The 20,197-nt window shown below is 39.9% G+C and overlaps 1 protein-coding gene and 1 long non-coding RNA gene across 6 annotated transcripts in view; one reads left to right on the top strand and one right to left on the bottom strand.

Annotated features, from left to right (window-relative positions):
* Positions 1–20,197, bottom strand: part of dnaaf11 (dynein axonemal assembly factor 11) — a 50,090-nt gene that overhangs the window by 23,089 nt on the left and 6,804 nt on the right. For all 5 annotated transcript variants that reach the window (XM_046051795.1, XM_046051793.1, XM_046051792.1 and 2 more), the window contains 5 exons: positions 18,106–18,273; positions 17,727–17,804; positions 17,295–17,467; positions 16,453–16,673; positions 15,801–15,980 (listed from right to left, as the gene is read on the bottom strand). In XM_046051795.1, the coding sequence (XP_045907751.1) occupies positions 15,801–15,980; positions 16,453–16,673; positions 17,295–17,467; positions 17,727–17,804; positions 18,106–18,273 (820 nt within the window). The remainder of the gene's footprint in view (positions 1–15,800; positions 15,981–16,452; positions 16,674–17,294; positions 17,468–17,726; positions 17,805–18,105; positions 18,274–20,197) is intronic.
* LOC123972341 lies at positions 1,875–5,199 on the top strand. Its single transcript, XR_006825401.1, has 3 exons — positions 1,875–1,994; positions 2,083–2,154; positions 4,164–5,199. It is a non-coding gene; the product is annotated as an uncharacterized LOC123972341 (long non-coding RNA).

The raw sequence follows: 20,197 nt of genomic DNA, 5'->3' as shown, positions 1-20,197 counted from the left end.
GGTGAAAGAGCCGGTGTTGAGTTGCCTCTGAGACAGGAACATTGAAGTAACAGAACCTGAACATGTCTGTGTGAGAAGCCACAGCCTGCATGCAGGTGTTTCTGCGTTTATTGCAGGATTTCTGTATGAAAGCGGTTGTGTTTCGGATTATGCTCGCTCATGAGTTCAAGCGAGCACGTGTATGCGCACACGCCTGGTTGCAATCTTAAAACCGCACCACTAGTGGCCGCTGAAAACTACATAATGCCCCTTTAATGATCAGTCCCAAAAGTCAGTAGATGAACATGGCAAAGACTTTACCTGGTTTGGAACCTGTTACTAGGGGGGCTCCAAACAGTTTCAGGGGAAGCTCAGTGAATGGAAATGAAACAATATTACATTACGTATTGCATTACTTATCAAAAGGAGATCACATAGAATAGCCTACATATGTGAGAGTTCAGAGATACAGTAGTTTTGGGGAACAGTTTCCCCCCATCAGAGTCAGAAACTAATAAATGCCTTAGGACAGAGCTTTTTTAAAACTATTTGGTGCAGTCAGAAGTAAGGTCAAACAGCATTATTAGGCTATTTTGGCTCAAATGTTGAGTGCCTGTGGAATAAGATAATATAATCATGATCTCATAGACATCCAGAAATTGGGTGAAATTTACCAAGTAATTTCCCAAGCTTTGTATGAGGAGAGGCCCACAGTCTCAGACTTTGAAAACCCCTGCCATAGACTGTATATAAAAAGGTTAGTCCACAATACACAATACTTGTGTGAACAAGGTGGCCTGGGACGAGTCAAATTCCCGGCCTGAATTCTTGTGCCAGTCCGCCCCTGAGGACTATCATGTCTTCAAATTTGACCCAAACCATCACGTGCAGGATATACGTTTCAGTATGCCCTGTGAACCAATATATTAAAGTTACAGTGTTTAGTAAAAACAACAGATTATTATTGACCTTTGGGGGGGTTTTCTCATTGCCCACATGACAAAGTTTGAGTGCTGTCATTTTTACATTAAGATTTTTGTCCAATGCCTAAAACCACCATTTAAGCTTCATACTTTTTAAAATAAATAACCAAAAACTGGCACTCTGTTAAGGACTGCTGGCTTTCACTGTCCAACAACTTAGTTCTATTTATTCCTGAGGAACCATAAATATAGACCGCATCATATTTTTCTTTTTACAGAAACACACCAATTAGCAAATGTTTAAAGGATAATTTGTATTTATTACAACCTGGTTTTTGGCGTTTATTTAAATCAGTAAATTTTAGGAAGTAGTATTGTTATTAATGCAGACAAACTGTTTTCAAAACATTGTGTCCATTTATCATACTGTTAAGTGTTTTGGATTTCTTTTTGTTCTTTTTTTTGGTGACTAAAATATCCTAAACTGAGGTTCACTGACAGATGAGGATTGGGTCTGGAACCCTATGGAGCAGCAGGGGTGGGAGAAAAAAAAAATCGATTCTTAGATGCATCGCGATGCGGACCTCAAAGATTCTGAATCGATTAACAAATGTCAAAAAATCAATTATTTATGTTAACTGATAACGTAATGTTGACGAAACGCAAAGAAATGAAGGTGATGACCATGGAGATGAGGTTAATGAAGTAAATTAGGGATGCAAAGTGGTCCTTATAAGCTAATTAGGAGATGTTTCTTTTGGATTTAATTGTGCAGATTAAATGGTTAGTAATTATCCACAGAGGCATCAAGATGCATCAATAATAGTTTTATAATTGCATCGAAGCCCTCTGAATTGTAATCGAATAGAATCATGAGGTGCCTGTCCTTGACCCTAGTGGTTTCACCTGTTTGTAATTGGTGTCTCACTCACCTGTGTATTTAAGTGGATGTCTGTCTATCACTCGGGCCAGTTTATTTTAGATGTTCCTTCGGATGTTGCTTTGAGTGTTTCCAGTAGATTTAGTTACTTTTGTTGGACTTTGGATTTTCGTGCTTTGTGTTTTTTGTGGACTGCTCACACCTAACAACCTGTAAGTTTCACCTTTTTCTGAATAAACCTCCACAGCTCAACATTACCTGCTCCATGTCTGCATTTGGGTCCTAACCTCTGTTCACCAGCGTTCAGCCCAAGAGGCTCAACATAACTGAATGAACTGGCCCCAAGTGATAGACAACCACTTCAATACACAGGTGAGTGAGACACTAATTACAAACAGGTGAAACCCCTAGGACAATCAAGGACAGGCAGGAAGTAAAACAAGACAAGAGACACTAGGGCAGACTAACTACAAACTAAAACAGGAAGTAAAGCCAACTGAAACACACAAGGAACTATGTCACAAAATGAAACACAGACATCAAAAGTAAATAATAATAATAAAGTAAATAAATGACCAAAGTAACACATACTACAGAGAAAAGCAAACACAAGGGCAGGGAATGAACACAGAAACACAAAACACACCTAACCAACCCAAACCCGTGACAATCCTTAAGAAATGAATACAGCTGCTTCCACACACAACCCAAGGGCTCATTAAAGTGTTTAATGACAATGAAAATGATGTGAATCAAAAGCTATGGCCTTCCGTCACCAGATCTCAACCCAGCTCATCACCAAATAAGAATATCTTTATGAGGAATGTTCATCTTCCCTCCAATAATATAAAACTGGAGGCTCGTGGTGGAACAACACCTTACTAATATATTTGATGTTTTACTTTAGTGTGTCACCCATCTGTGATTTACTGTTTTAGCAGCCAACTAGGTTTAATGGAGCAGAACTCTAAATAATGGACACCGGTCATCAGTTAGAGTCCATTTCTACCAAAGCATTTCAACCATTTGGCTGATAATTTGTGGTCGTTTCCAAAGTCTGGTTAAAGACTGGTGAAGATAGTCAGCCATAGTGTGTGCATGTGTGTGTTTGTGTGGGGTTGAAGTGAAACAGAGGCCAAGTATACATTTCAGAGGTTCAAACCAACAGGAGCATCTCCAGCGCTCTGCCTCCTAATTGTAACAGCAGCTTTTCTCCTATGCCTCCATCTCATCCTAAGCCATACATGGTTGACTTGTCAAGGTCGACTTGTCAAGGTCAGCGCGGTCTCTGCACTTTAAAATCCTGTTCTGTAACTTTCTTTTTTTAAACAGGGTGTGACAGGGTATCTATCAAACAGCTGAGTCATGGAGACATCAGTGGGGACAGCTCCACTGCTGGTTGTGTGGAGTTCAGAGGTGAAGACAATCTGTTCAGACAGCTTTCAGTTAGCCATGTACAACTCTGTCTGTAGAGAAGTGTTAATCTGCACCGGATTTTCTACAGAACCACAGTCACTGTACAGAGGATGCTCAGGGTGCAGTACATGCCTTCTGCAAAGCTTTCTTTTGGCGGGGTATTATGGTGTAATACTGCACACAAGTCAAGCTCCTTCAGCCCAGCAGCCCTCTCATTCACTATGATGGAGCAACTGGACCTTCCACCAACACAAGGCCTGTTGGTTTAATGCAGTTTCGGATGGCGTCCCCGCTTATAGGGGTTGTGAGGTTTTGCACCACAAAATACATGAATCTCAAAATGTAACTGCAAAAGAAAAATATAACTTACGTTTAACTGCTTATCATAATATTACAGATTAGCGCTGAAACAATTAATACATTATCAATCTTTTTTGGTAAAACAAAATGGCATTAATTCTCTAATTTCAGCTTCACCAATATGAGAATTAGCTGCTTTTCTGTGTTTATTGTAACAAGCATCTAAAGACGTCACCTTGGGCTCTGAGAGTGTGTGACACTTACACTAAACAATTACTTGATTTATCAAAAAACTATTTCTTGAGTGTGGAACTTCATTGATCTTCACTTGATCTTGGAAATAGAAGTATTTCTGGAGCTTCTTCTAGAGGTTTCTGCTGCACCTCACAATCTTTCTTTGTGTATAAGTATTAAAAATTACTAATATTGACTGCTGTTTGCAAGATAAATTGCCCGTGGGGATCTGATCTATTGAGATTGTGTTAAAAGCTTCAGAAAAATCTATTAAGCAGAACTCAAGCTACAATCATTTAAATTGTATGCTTAATTGATTATGAAATTTTACATTCGTTGCAGAGCTAAAAGGTACATTGCATGTCAATTAACTACATCCATTTATCAGCCTGTCAGATTTCCTCCACCTTAAAGCTCCACTCTGTTTTTAGGTTGCAGGTTGGATCTGCTGCTTGTCTGTTATCCTCCCTCTCAGAGGTTCAGAGCAGCCATTAAACACAGAGGCTCCTGGCTGACCTTATCGAAGAATCCACCTCAGGAGCAGGAAATTCATCTTTCCTGACAATCCAGTGACTGGACGACTGCATGCATCAAGTCAGCAAACTCTGACAGCCACGCACAGGGAGAAAAACGGCAACACCATTTCACCCTGATTTAATGCTTGGACAGCACGCACGCCTGGGATGTTTTGTAATATGGATTAGGAAACAGACTGTCACTGGTTCGCTTCTTATCCATCATGGGTTTCTTCAAATAGGGCTTATTCAGGGGTATAACCTGACTTCTTATCAATAGAAAGGGGTTTATTGTGCTCCTTAAAAGGGGTTTTCATCCATTTCATTCCAAGTAAGGACACTGAAAGAAGGAAATAACAAAACAGGATGGATGAACCATGTTTTGTGAAATTACAGTTCCCAAAGATCTACTGCGTTCAATTAACATGATAAAGTGTTCCAAATGACACATCCCTATGAGGAGTGCAGGAAAATACATCTAGAAGCAGAAGACAGAGGGCTGATTAAACCAGTCAGACAAAAACATCAAAAGCACAGCAAACAAGTTATGAAATTATGGGCAGGAGATTAAGCAGCGGTCACCAGGATACTCCAGTATTCATCAGACTCAGCTGTTCTCAGCAGACTCTGTGAGCCGAGGTGTTATGAAAACTAAATGCAGTGAGTCAGTGCTGTGCCCACAGGTCAGCGAGGTGAGGGGAGGGTGAATAAAAATACAAAAGCCTTTTCCTAGGAGAAAAAAAATAAACAGATAAAATAAATCTGTCACACCCCTCTTTACAAACAGGGAGAAAAAAAATTTACAAACAGAAAAGAACAAATTCTGAAACTACTGTGTCTGTCTGCTCTCTGTTTGATCGAGACTTTTTGTAAGAAGAAGCATAGAAAAAAACAATTTGATCCTCTGTATGTGACTCTTGAGCAAAACATAAAAACTCCTGAGGTCACTAAATTGTATATACTGTCATTACATTATCATTACACTGATCCTGGTCCCAGTCTGTGGTGTTTATTGAAAAATGTTTTTTACAGAGAAAATAATGGGAAAACACTCCAAAAATGTCTACGATAGTCTTTTACAACAAGGGAATCTGAACATATTATTTGAACTTGTGAAGGCTGCATGAAAGATGAAACAGTAGTGGTTATCACAGGTGAAATAACCTACAATATACTTTAAGTGATGTTGGCATCCATCATAGTATAGGCTAGCACCCAATACTTTTTTGTGTTTTTTTATTATTATTTTATTTTTGATCCATGTGGACCTTTTGTAATTTTATCAGTTGTTATGGTGGTAACCGGGAATGGGGGGGTGGTACATGGATTTGGAATTTGGGACACTGGTTATAAACACAGCCAACACCCTGCTGTTTTTATGTTTTTGGTCTCTCTGGTGAAGCCTGCGATGGCGAGTGGCAGCAGGACATGAACGTTTTGTTTGCCCGAAGAAGAAAAGGCAGGTACTGAATCCAGGTGTTTTCAAAAATCTCCTTTATTGCATCTACTCTTTTTCGATAATTTTCCACTTCAGCCAAGTGTGAAAAGGTTTTAGTTTCTGCAATTTTATGCAAACATTTGCATAAAACAGGTGGACTAATAAGTAATGTTAGTAAAGTTTATGTATATCTTCTCCTTCCTCTGTCCAGTAAGAAGAGGGCTGGTTTAATAATCAGACCCGGCAGGAGGGTTTATCCCCCAGTGAACTGGACACTTGATGATGGTAGAGTACAGCCCACTTCCACTGTCAGAGTGTCCTTGGACAAAGCTGTACCCTGGACCAACCCTGAAGTCTCAGAGGAGCTGGATGAGTGTAGGATGCTCCATGTAGTTATTATTCTAGAGATGTATTACATGTCAGGTTTGTTTGTATGGTCTTTAATCACAGTAACATTCCACGTCATGGAACAAAAGAGGATGGCACTACATGAAAACAAAAATGACACTGAACCTCATGGCCGTAACCATCTATGAGGTCACCAAGGTCCAGACCTCCGTAAATATATGTAGGCTATAGGCTATCAATAAAAAATTTGAATAAAAACATTTGATAACACGATCAACTTAAATGAAGGCTTTAGGACCATGCGGGCGCAGCTGATTACACCGTTGCAACCATCGTTTCAACTTGAAAAACTGTTTCCACGATCAGTGTCACTTGGCAAAACACATGAAGCATAACTGAGAGCATCGCTGTTTGCGGGAAGAGTTTTGGGCAATAAACACGTTTTGTAAATGTCCAGGTGCATGGGTGAAATCTCCCCATTAAGAGAGACGCTGTGTGCATTTACGAACGAGGCACAGCAGCATAACTTTATATTAAATCTTCCGACACGGCGACAGGATCGGTTAGAATGTAATGTTGATTAAGGTTCTGTGTTCTTCTCCACATCCAAAAGGTATCACATACAGTCTGGTTCATACAGTGACACTGTCTGGAGTATAGCAGCCGGCCTCCTGATCAATCCTGAGCTTAGTGAGAGCGTCTAAATTATTTCAGAAGCTAAAAGTTGAATTCCGTTTCCTCTGCAGAGTTTCCTCTATCCTAGTTTTTCTCAATGGGGGCGTTCCGAGGACGATGGGGGGGCGCTGGTTGCAATATTTTGGAAGGGGAGGTGCTGAGCTGCTTTTGGGGGGCGTTTGTTGGTTGGAAATTCTAAGGCAAGTTTACACCAAAGATTCACAACAATACGAGTTAAAACTTTAAACTACTTGCAAAAAACTGTGGTCTTCAACATTAAAACCTTCCAGTTTAGTCCGCTGCCACTGGACGAGACTGTGTATTTTTTCTCCGTCAGCTACTTGCGGTGCAGCTTCCTGCTGCCTTCACGGGAACGGCAAGTCAGAGTATCATCTACCCACATGGCATTTACTGTGTAAACTCTAGAAAATTGACGTTCTCTTTCTTGGTGGAAAAGTGTTTATTTCTCTGAGAAATACACTGTGAACGTCGTGTTATTGCAGTTATTCCTCTGTCGGACTCACTCTGAAAGCAACGACACCAGCGAGTGACATGGGCCCACCTTGCGCTGTGAGTCGCAGACAGATTGTGCCAAAGCAGACATAAACAGTAGTTTCAGTAGGCTATAAAAATGTAACGTTAACAACTGAAGCCCTGTCTTGCTCTGTTGGGGATTGTAAGCGGCACTTTATCAGAGGTGCTGAAGTTAAGGTGTGTGGAATTATTTGTGAGCTTTCTGTCTGATCACAGGTGTCGGTTAGTTTCGTTTTCCCCCAGCATGAGCACCTCCTCGTCTCATTCAGGTTTGTCTGTTAGACGGTGAGGGGAAACTTCCAGCGAATCAGTAACATAATGCAGTATAGAGCATCTAGTAAAATATTATGAATTCTCTTTAAATAAGCTAATGACGTTAGTCTCCCATTACGACTTTTTTTATTCACATATCAGAGAACTCAGATATGTGGGAGAGATTCTGAATGTGCAGAAAGGTTTGAACATGAGCAGATACGTTACAGTGTTTCCCATACGTTAATTTATTTGTGGCGTCCTGCCACAATATCAACACTGACCGCCACATATTGATTTTCAATTTTTTTTACTAGGCCTATTTAAAATCGTATTTGAGCTGCAGGCAGCGCATATTCTCACAGCACATCCTCTCGCTCGTCCCTCGATCTCTCGCTCTCTCTCCCTCTCCCCACAGCTGCACAAATCTGTCCAACACAACGCTGTCAGTGTCGGAGACCCAGCTATTAAAAGTTATTAGCAAGCATGTAAGGAGCCTAGCTAATGAGGAGAGCTAAGTTAATGTTAGAATACAGCTGGTTTTCAAGGCTAGCATGCTGTATCTGCGCCACAGTTACACTGTCATTCTGTGGGAAACACTGAGTTATTAACAGATGAGCTAATAAAGTCCAGTCAGTAACTGAATTAAAACGGATTAATTTATTACTGAGATGAAAAGGGGCCACAAACACATTTAAATAGGCTTCTTCTACAAAAGATGTGTGTTGACTCAGCAGGGATGATATTAAATAAGTTGATCTACGGGAGAAAAATATTTAAAAGCAATAAGAATGCCTGAGAGCCTCACTAGATTATATTCTATTATAATTATATATTTTGAATTGTCACCTGCCATCTGAATTTTTAGACATTTCCACCATAAATTGGTGCAGAAAAGGCAGAAATTTTCACCAGAACACAGGAGTGTTTAATGCTCAAAATCTTCTGGGGGAGAAAACCCCATACCCCCCACTTATTAAGTGCCCCATCCGAGAAAACAGTATCTGGCTTCACACACAGTTTCTGGGAGGAACATTCACTTATTAGTTAAATATAATAACTTTTCACATGACTTTTTTGTTACCTTTTCCATATATTTAATAACAATAGTAACAATTAAAAAAAATCAACAATATTCAGGGCAAATAGCAAACATCTTTTTTGATGTGGGCGTTAAGGGACCTGGATAATGGATAGGGGGGCGCTGGCCCAAAAAAGGTTGAGAACCACTGCTCTATCTTGTCCTGTCCTGGTATTTGCCTTAACTTTACTCCGCACATGGAAATGACTGACAGCAGCCTCTCTAATCATTAAAGTAAATGGTTAAAGAAAACACTCATACATCAATACATCCCAATAAAGAAACCACTTGGAAAGTTAAAAGGAGGTCCAGAGGTGGGCTTAATTTGAGAAAATAATTAGCTGGTGGGGGGCAGATGGATGATGTATGTACATGATTATTCAGATATTGTCAGAGCCGATCCGCATCACACAAATGTAGCTCCTATAATTGTGACAAAACTGTGCAAACAGCTGCTGACAACAAATTTACATTTACATTTATTCATTTAGCTGACACTTTTTCAGGCTATTATTAGGCTGTAATATTGAACAAACTGTCCTCTGCATTTAGCACTAACCTGCTGTATTTTATGTTGTCATATAGTAACAATAGTGCCCATTATGTCTGCGCATGTCATTCCAACATTATAGTCCTTACATGACATAATACCTTTAGCCTAACGCATGTTGTGAAGATTAGTTTACCAAGATCTCCCTGTTTGCACTCCCTGATCATAGCTTGTGTGTCTGTATCTCTTATTTTATGCAATTCTAGCACGCCAAGCAGTGGAGAGAAAGACCATGATGAACAGCCAGCAGTTAGTGTGTCCACTGCATGGTTTAAGCCTTCACTGCAAACACACACACACACACAGAAGAAGAGAGCAAAATTTAGCTTTAATACAAGTAGCCTATTTCTTTGTATGTATTTCCTTATAGAGCACTGGTTTGTGCGACTGTAGTGTATAACATTGGTTGTATTTAGGTGTAATTTTGGCATGAATTAAAGTATATAAGCTCTATTAAAAAATAAATAAATCTGGACCTCACTGCTGAACATTAGACCAATGACAAACAAATTCAGTGTGCAATGACAACAACTGCAGTCTGAAAATGACAAAAGGTTATGGACTAAAACGAAAAAAGGAGAGCATCACTAAGTGGACACTGCAGTCAGACTGAGAGAGATTAATAGCTCAAAAAAAGTAACTAAAATCAACAGAAAACAAAATGATGCCCATCACACCAGACTACTGGACAGAGTTAAAAACCTGCTCAACGCTGTTAACAAGTTTCACTGCAGCTGACAGACGACCTGGTGTAACTGTACACGATTATGTTCAAAGATTTGGCTGTGAGAGCAAGATGTTATATTCAGGATGGTTGGCTGATACCTAAAATTTAGCAGCCCTTTTTACACTTTTTACATTTACATGATCTAAAACGTGTAATTATCATCTTTTTGTTATGAATGTAAAGCAAATTATTAGTATTAGGGCTGTCACGGTGAAGTAATTTCCCCCATAGTAATTTGGTGGGGCTCAACAGCAGTATTATTGCCATATCTGATTAATGAAGTAATTTGGTGCCATATAGCATAGTAAGTGTGTCTGTGGATCTCACCTCACTGCACAGCGAGCAGCTCTGAGCAAGCTAGCTGCTGAGTGCTAGTCAAAGTTACACAACATTGCAGAGAAAATTAATTTCTGTAGTTTGACTGTGTCTTTTTCACATTAGCTAAATCGCGGGTGGTGATGGGGCAGTGGATAAGACACATGCTTTTGGTGTGAGAGACAGGGGTTCAATTCCCCACCAGTTGCCCCTGAGCAAGACACTTAAACCCTAGTTGCTCCAGAAGCGTGCGACCTCTGACATGTAACGTTAGCCTATAGCAATTGTAAGTCGCTTTGGATAAAAGTGTCAGCTAAATGAATAAATGCAATGTAATGTAATATTGTTACCTTCAGGGCTGGTCATTTACATACCGAAGCAACGCACACACATACGCAGAAAGCAACATGACAAACAGCTGCAGGCATCCGACACACTACGCTCGTTATTTAGTGAGCTTCAAATGAGGCATACACAGTTTGTCTCAACTGTCCCTCAGTATCTCAACGTTAGTCCAACATCGCAGAGCCTACTAGCCACATTAGCCACGCAATATGCTAACGCCAAGTTAGCTACCCTACCACACAAACAGTAAAACAACACGGCAACACTTACAGCTTTCAAGTCGGGTCACATACAGCCCATGGCGATCCATCCTTAAACCGTTACAAAGCTCATTACCCCTGTGGAATTTTTGAAGCACTAATTTATTAATTTAACATGCACTGAAGTGTAAAGTATGAACATTGCGGTTGTTGCTGTGCTTGCCATCCTCTACAGTTGGCTTGGCCAATAGCGCAGTATTTCAATTTATTGGGACAGCCCTAATTAGCCTTACATTATAAATATGAAGATTAGATATAATGTTGTCTATGAAGATTCTCAGTCATCCAGGTCAGAGTTATCCAACGAAGGTTAAAGTCAAGGGCAACTGGACTTGGTCTTCCAGTATCTTCAACCAAGTCCAGTTGCCCTTGACTTTAACCTTCGTTGGATAGATATAATGTTGCAAAAACCTGAGGTGGTACCTATTTAAGAGGCTGCTAATCTGCAGCCGCCTCAGCATTTTTTTCAAAACATTTTCTTCCATATTCTCTTCATTTTTTTTTTATCAATGGAAGCACATTTCAAGTCACATTCCCAGTGAATGCCAAAGGTTTGTTTTGTGTTCAGATGTGACTGACTGCTAACTAATAATAAATAATCAGTGCGCTGACTAACTATCAGTCCATTGGCTGCTCTAACAGAGTGAAACCTCTCAGCTGCCAACGGACATCACTGAAGTGACACAGAGAAGCTGAAGTGAGTGTCAGGGGTTAGAGAGAGAAAGCACAGTGACATGAGGAGGTGCAACACACACACCCAATTAACACCCCAGCAAGAGAGTCACCTAAAGGGTGAGCACTAATAACATGGCAGGAAAATTAATTACTCATTGCAGACTCACTACCAACCAGCCTGAAACATATTACAATTTGGTTGGTGCACAAACATGCCTACATATGATTGGCTCATGAGGGCACCGGCTGTGGCCAAAGAAGTGTTCATTTTAAAAACAATGTGGGCAGAAGAACCTCACAACTAGTTGACAGACACACAGCCCTGAGGTATTAATACTTTATAAAGTTGTTACAGCTGATATGTAGCAAACATATTGCTAAGCTCAGAAAAGAAACCATAACATAGTGATCATGATTACAAAATATTTACGTTCAGAGACTTTACTTGAGAGAAACTGGCTTTAAGAGGCTTTACACATTCAGAGAACTTCTATAATATGATGTTTGTGGATTTCAGCTCAGCATTCAACACAATCTCCCCATGAAACTGATCAGCAAACTCAGCACTCTGGGTTTAAATACAACACTCTGCAACAGGATATTGGACTTCCTCACTAACAGACCCCAGTCAGTTCGGATTGGTGGATTCACCTCCTTCACTCTAGTGCTCACCGGAGCCCCTCAGGGCGGTGTGCTCACCCCCTCCTGTTCACGCTGTACACCCACGACTGCATCCCCCAAAATGGAGAGAACTCTGTTTTAAAGTGTGCGAACGACACCACCATCATCAGCCGGATTTAAAACAACGATGAGACTTCATATTGGGAGGAAATTGATAATCTTGTAGAGTCTTGTAGCAGCCTCTAGTGATTTTAGAGTTAGCTGATGGTCAAGTTCAAATTCAAGTTAATGAACACGAACAACATCTGTCCACTTGTTTGTTACACGGCTTAACTGCTTCATTTTAGTGTCTAATAATCAGTTTCTTGTCCCTCTACAATCTTCCTTGTGGCTCTTGTAAATGCCATCTTAGCTGAGCTTTACACCTCCTTTTCCCACAAAACTAATCGCAAACAGCGTGACCTCAGTAAATCCAGCAGAAACATAATCAACCTCTGTTAACATGTCTCCTCCTATTATTTACACAATCCTCCCCTTTATGCATCTAAAATGACTGTAAGGGATTCTTCTGTCCTGTCAGCTCAGACAAAGCTGCTGTCGCTGCACTCATGGACGAGTACAGGAACAAATATAAATTAAACGTACAGCACCATCTCTCTGTGAATCGATCACATCCATGATAATGTCCTCTGACTTCTTCTGCCTTGTTTAAGAAGAATTAATGTGACAACAAACCTTCCAGTCACACTTTGCAACAGTCCTTGACAATGTCCACAATGTTAACAACATGAACACGTCTGCAAAAATTCTGCCCTGAAACACTTCTGTTGCTCCATTTATGTCTCAGGAGTGTCATTTATGAGTGTGCTGAGGGTGTGTGGCAGCCGGATACAGGCCAGTGTCACGTCCAGGTCTTATTTAGATCAAGTGTAGTTGAATGTTTATGACAAAGGCCTCGACAACTATTTCCCCAATGACACTACACTTTCAAAGCCAATACTGATTTTGATATTTGTGAGTTCAAAATCCAATATTGAAATATCTGATGATAATCTTGTTTTAATAAACATATGGAGACACTGTCTACATCAGTGGAGCTGAGGTGGAGCAGGTGAACAGTTTCAGGTTCCTGGGAATCAGCATCACAGAGAACTTGACATGGTCGTCTTACATCTCCACACTGGTGAATAAAGCTCAGAAACGAAGGTTAAATACTTGTCAGTTTTTACAGAGGAGCAATAGAAAGCATCCTTACTGGAAACGTCACTAACTGGCATGGGATGTGCACGGCCCAGGACCGGAGGGCTCTGCAGCGGGTGATTAAAACTGCTCAGAAGATCATTGGTACCCATCTCAAGAGCATCAGTGATATCGGTGAGGTGAGGTGTCTACACAGAGCCCAAAGGATACTAAAGGACAGTACCCACCCAGCCACACCACCAGACTGCAGAGCAGCTTTTCCCACAGACTATGAGACTCCAAAACTCATCCTCAGCTCTGCACCAAGTAAAATAGTTTTCATTTCTGTATTTAATCTTGGAATTTTGGTATATATCATTTGCTTGGTACCATAAAGGGTACTACAAACTACATGAATAAATTTACCTTGTAACATAAAAAACTATTTTGATAAGGATCCCTAAAATGTGTGTATTTAAAGAATTGTGATTTTTGTATTATGTCAGATTTATGTCAGATTATGATATGATTTTAGGAGCTTTAAATCCAGTAGTATAAGATGAATTTAAAGTAAAATTCCATCTCTAGTCTTACACAACAGTCACTGACAGTATGTTCATCAGTTAGGTCAGCTAAACGCACTGTCAGTAAATCATTTAGGATTACTGGCATCCTCCAGCTCACCAACTGATTCATTAGTCACAAAAGTACAAACAAAATGTCAGAAGAATAACCTCTGAGTCTGCTCCTGCAGAAGCCACCAACTCGTCCCAGTTACAGTACAGTTTGTTCTCTGCTGCAGTAATGATCCCAAAGCCTCTCACCCGACAGACCAAACTGGACTGAGGAACCTGTGAATGTAGGCTCATCTGTCCTGCTAATTGTTGTCCTGCTAAATGTCATATTTATGTCAGATTGTTGCTGTGAAACTGAAGTTTCCTTCCATCCTGTACTGAAAACAAATTACTTCAACCTCAGCCATGTGGTCAATAAAGTGACTGATCCATTCCCCTGATGATTGGTTGAGAAGGCAGCCCACGTTTCACCCAATTACCTGCAGCCTCAGCACATTTCAGGGTCAATATGCATGACAAATGGTTTAACACCTAAATTGGGGTAAAGATATAACTATGTATGATCAAAAGTATGTGGACCCCCTGCACCTCTTTGTCTGGGTCTGTTTCCCCTGGTTTCGGCTCTTGTTTTTAATGAAAAAAAACTTCATTCTAAAACACACCGTCATATGTTCACAGTGTTCAGTTTGTGTTTCTCTCCTTAAAGAAATGTTTTTCCCAGTTTGCTGTGGAAGAACTTGACTGGTCTGCACCGAGCTCTGACCTCAACCACATCCAACACTTTTGGGATCAACTGTGACATCGACTGAACGAGACCTCATCACCTCAATAATGCCCTTGTGTCTGAATCTGAACAAATCCCTGCAGCGAGTTTCTAACATCTGCTGGACAGACTGAAACCAGGAGAAGCACATTATGACCATATATGTTAAAGTAATATTACATACATGTGTTTTCATATAAAAACAGTAATTCATTTAAAAAAATAAAAATAAAACAAGGTACAGTACTAGTAATCAGCAATACTGCAAAATATTGCAATCAAATGTCCAACTCCCCGACTATACCTGCCTATATAAAACTATATCAAGACCTGTGTCAGTCAGAATAGCCATAAATCTATCTATTTGAAATTTATTCAACTGTTTTTTTTTAAAATAATCCTATTTTCTGATAAATGATGATAAATCTCTCCACTGAATTGCCACTCCGCATTAGTTCTGGGTTATGGAAGAGTTATCTATATTTTCACTTTTTGGAATAGAGCTTATTCCTAGTAAAGATTATTCTTGAGAGAAGACAATTTGGCTGTTAGAACACATGTTCCCTAGAAGAAGGCTAAAAGGAAATACTGTTTAATTCACTCTCAGCAAACATTCCCTAAACCTCTCCCAACTCTCACATAGGTGGAATGTTTGGGTGTCTGCTTACTTTTGGCCATGAGGTGTATATATATTGAATTGTAGGGTTTCTGAAAGCAGCTGAAACTGAGCCTCTCCACTTATCGGGGTTCCCTGCTGATGGCAGTTTCAACTAGATGATGGTTAGTGTCATAGCGACATCCAGTGGCCATAACTGTAAACTGCAGCCAAAGAGTCAAAAAGCTCTGATATTATGAATACTGTTTTAGATTAAGTAGGTACAATTTTATTTTTTTTGGTGTAAACTGTCATGTTAAATTGTATGTTCTTTCAAACTCATCAGTGATGAAGGAATTTTGTAGCTGAGACTTGAGGCATTTCTGTATAATGAATATTCTTTTTTTAATTAAAGACTAGTGTGTCTTTCTTTTTTTGTCTCCTAAAAGTTAATGATATTTTATATGTATTTTCTTTGATCTTTTTTGCTCAAACTGGGTGGAGCTATGGCGAAAATGTGCTGTGGTCCATCTGGGCACGTTAAAAAGAGCAATCAAATTAAATTTAAAAGACAAAAACATGGTCCTCATCTTAAAAGCATGAAAATGGAGAGCACTAACTTCTCCTTTGCCTTCCTCTTCTCCTCCAGGTGTTGGTGAGCCTCTAGACGAGATTCTGGGGTGAAAGAACACGGCGTGTGCCAGAACTCTCTCTCCCGCCACTCATCATCTAAGTCAGGGCTCATTGTGTTCGGCTTCTCCTCCCCCTCCTGGTTCTCCTTATTCTCCCCCAACCCTGGACTTTGGAGACAGAACAGATGCAGTGACTTCAGGTTCAGGTCAAGTTTAGCAGTTCAGCAGAGACTCATCCTTTTTGGGGCGGTTGAATAAAAGTAGCAGTGGAAGCTGACAAACTGCCTCCTTCAGTTCTGTACTTCAGTCCAGTAAAGAGGTTCTGTTTCTTTACTTGAATAATTTAACTCAAGTACATTTTATGAATGCTGTCCAAAATTTGTGTGAAAGTGCTTTATGATCTGTACAACATAGGACACCACTTCACCGCTTCACACTATTTTACAATCAACAGTAGGTAATTATGGCTGCTGCCTGGTATATTTTCATAAAATTTTTTTCTTTTGGAAAAACAAAAACAGCTGTCTTTCTACTCAATGACACAAGAAACTTTGACTTTGCATGGTTTGGGAGAGTTTACTTTAACTGTACAAGACCTTATCTTGTATGTGTGACAAGAAGTGGTCATGTTTGTCCTCACACTGTGTTGTTGATGTCAGTGTACCAGCGGCCATCAAAGCCTGGTTTCCTCTCCTCATTTCCTTTCTGCTCTCCTGCTTCCTTCCTTTGTGCCTCCTCTTTCTCCATGGCTCTCCTCTTCAGGTATTCCTTCTCCTGCTCCCAGACTTGCCTCTTTACCTCCTCCAGTCTCTGACAGGCTCGAATCCTCTCCGACCGACTGATCTCCGTCCCGTCGAGCCGCTGAGGACAGAGACAGACAGCCAGGACAGAATCTCACTGTAAACAGACTTACAGCTTTCAGGTAAGTTTTTTGCTTTAATTACAGCTTTGTCTTATTTAAATTTCTTGTCAATTAACTTTTTGATTTCATGTCGAAAAAACAAAATTATTCAGGTTATAATAAACCAAATGGCCCAGCAATTTTTTTAATAATCTTTTCCCCAGGGTCTTGTGCCTCATTTTCTTCATCATGTTGGTTAAACAAGACGTCCTTGTATCTGTAGATTCATTTTCAGACCTTCTGACTTGTGATTTTCAGCCTGCAGAAACAACATCTCTCAGAGAGTGCTAAATCTGTCTGGCATCATTGTTAAAGATTTAATTCAGCTTGTGGTTTTCCTTCATTTAGAGAGTGTTATGGTGCTGGGAGTGCATCTTAAACATTGTGTGCTGCTGAGAATTACACACAGTCAGTTAAGTTAAACTGAGCATATGAAGGTGAAAAACAATATTTATAGCATTTTTGAATTTGAAAAAGTGTTTTAAATAATGACGTTGACTCTACCATCCTAAACTCCAGGTACTTGGAGCCTCACTCCCTTGAGGAAGCACCAGGGCTCAGGGGAAGGCAGGTAAAGTTACCTTGAGTTGAGGCAGAGAGGCCACCACATACTGCCTGTAGCCCTCAAACTCAGTGCAGGGGTTCCCCACCAGAAACAGCTCTGTGAGGTGGACGTTGTGTTTCAGAGACTCCACGCTGCTCACACGGCCCACAAAATTCACAGTCAGATCCAACTTCTGGAGGCTCTCACAGCCTGAAGACAGAAGCAAACACACAATGTTCATATGTTCTTATGTTTAAGGGCAAAACTGTAACGTACACAAACTATGAAAACCTGTGCGTTTATTGACTCAATGGTGACATTAACTGGATTTAAAAGGTTTCAATTTAATACAGCTTAAAACCTCAAGCACAAGATTTGTTCAGTGCAGTTTTTTTAAACTAGCAATGTTCATCATCAAGAATTAATCAAATACACAAAAACACAACTGTCTTGTGTTCCGCACACTGACCTTCAAGATTTTCAATGACTTCAATGTTGTTTAAGGCCAGATTCAAATACTCCAGCTTCTTCAGGCGACTGAGATTCTCTATGATTGCAGGATATTAAATGAATTACAAATCAAAAACATGTCAGGGGAAACTGTCTGTGAAGCATTTTTCATTAGATGTCTTTGTTATATTTAACGGTTTGGTCAACATCATTTAAATGCCACATATTTCAAAATGTGGTTAAGACCAGCATTACATTAACATATGTTATTTAAATGTGATTAACACAACAGTTACATGTAACCTAGACATCTAAAAACTCTCTTTTAACCAAAGTTAGCACAATTTAAACAAGATGTCTAGAAATTATCAGTGTTTACTGAGTAACTGAAGTCTCACCTATCCTGGGGATGAGGTTGTTCTGCAGGTAGAGGATCCTCAGGTCCCTGCACCACCTGTCAAGGTGTTCGATCCTCTCGATGTCCTGCTGATGCAGAGAAACTTCCTCCAAGGAGAAGATCTCACACTCGTTGTGCTCGGCCCGTCGGCGGACCATGTCCTCTGTGACTAGATGGACATCACACACAAGGGTCAAACATGTGTGTTCAAGATAGACAGTGATAGATGGACCTCTTCTTCTTATTGAGTTGTGATCTCTCCTGTCATTTAATTCTCAGAGCCCCTTGAACTCCTTGCTTAAAAATCAGGAGCGACAGAGGTTTCACTCCGTTTCTATGGTAGCATAATTACTCCCATTATATCACTATTAATAACATTACTACAAATGCTTCCGGTTTCTTTTGCTCCAAATAATAAACTTAATTTGAAACTATTTTCGGTTTAAATCCATAATGTTCAGGAATATGGAGGCATTAATTAATGTTAACAGTTACTTTTGGTTCCAAAGAATAATTAATACTCATCCCGAATGTTATGACCCCAAAACCAAGCCAAAATTATTGACGTAGAGTCTACACCAATACAACTGTAATGTTAATCTCCCCATTGAGAAGCACATGTGCACCATATATCTAGCACCACAAATCCCCAGAAAACTAGAGGTCTGCTCCAAGTCTGTTTTTGTAAATATCTTATTCATGAGAAAATCCTATTCATGAGTCTAATCACTTTCAGTTGTTGCTGACAGGTGTAAACCGGAGGTGCCATTAAATAAAGACAGTCATAGGTGTCATTTACACTGGGGACATGTCCCCACCACTTTTTGAAATGGCTGATTTTGTGCCCACCACTTTTTTAAAGCGTAATTTGTAAAAAAAAAAAAAAAAAAAAAAAACATTCTGAAATATAGCTTGCAGTTAAATAACAAATGAAAATGCCTTTAGAAAGTGTTATTTGCACATTAAGAAAGCATGTAATGCAATTAGAAGGAGCTTTATTGCCAAGTTGTGTTTTACACATATGAGGAATTTGCTTTGGTGTTAATTAGAATATAGAAGAAAGAAATGTGTATATGTGTATCAGCGCTAATCAGTAACTTCTTCTTATCACAGTTCCTTTTTTAAGTTTTCCTTTCTCTCCCTGTGAACATGGCAAAAGAGGAGGGAAGACTAAATCATGCCTATATGTATGTTGACTCAGCAGGGATGATATTACATGAGAAAAGCTGATCTACAGGAGAAACAGCTCTGAAAGCAACATAGTGACGATATATGCCTACTGTCTATGAAGATTCTCAGTCATCCAGGTCATAGTTATCCAACGAAGATTAAAGTCAAGGGCAACTGGACTTTCAGTTGCCCTTGACTTTAACCTTCGTTGGATATAGGCCTACTGTTTTCACAACGAGAACGTTTATTTGGCGAATTTGAATGAGCTATAGGCTAGTTGGTGCTGCAGGTAGTAATGCCATAATAACAACACCGTGGTGACGATATTAAATGTTCATCCCTTATTCATTCATTCTTGTTAAAGTTACCCGCGGAACTGTTTACGAACCAATCAATGTCAACTACAGGGAGACGAAGCCCACATACAGTGGGTACGGAAAGTATTCAGACCCCTTTAAATTTTTCACTCTGTTTCATTGCAGCCATTTTCCAAAAATCAAAAAAGTTCATTTTATTTCTCAGTAATGTACACTCAGCACCCCATCTTGACAGAAAAAAAACAGAAAAGTAGAAATTTTTGCAAATTTATTAAAAAAGAAAAACTGAAATATCACATGGTCATAAGTATTCAGACCCTTTGCTCAGTATTTAGTAGAAGCACCCTTTTGATCTAATACAGCCATGAGTCGTTTTGGGAAAGATGCAACAAGTTTTTCACATCTGGATTTGGGTATCCTCTGCCATTCCTCCTTGCAGATCCTCTCCAGTTCTGTCAGGTTGGATGGTAAACGTTGGTGGACAGCCATTTTCAGGTCTCTCCAGAGATGCTCAATTGGGTTTAAGTCAGGGCTCTGGCTGGGCCATTCAAGAACAGCCACGGAGTTGTTGTGAAGCCACTCCTTCGTTATTTTAGCGGTGTGCTT

Source organism: Micropterus dolomieu, linkage group LG06, assembly GCF_021292245.1.
Source record: "Micropterus dolomieu isolate WLL.071019.BEF.003 ecotype Adirondacks linkage group LG06, ASM2129224v1, whole genome shotgun sequence".
Lineage (NCBI taxonomy): Eukaryota > Metazoa > Chordata > Actinopteri > Centrarchiformes > Centrarchidae > Micropterus > Micropterus dolomieu.
The sequence above is the reverse complement of the archived record's forward strand: the minus strand, read 5'-3'. Positions and strand labels throughout refer to the sequence as shown.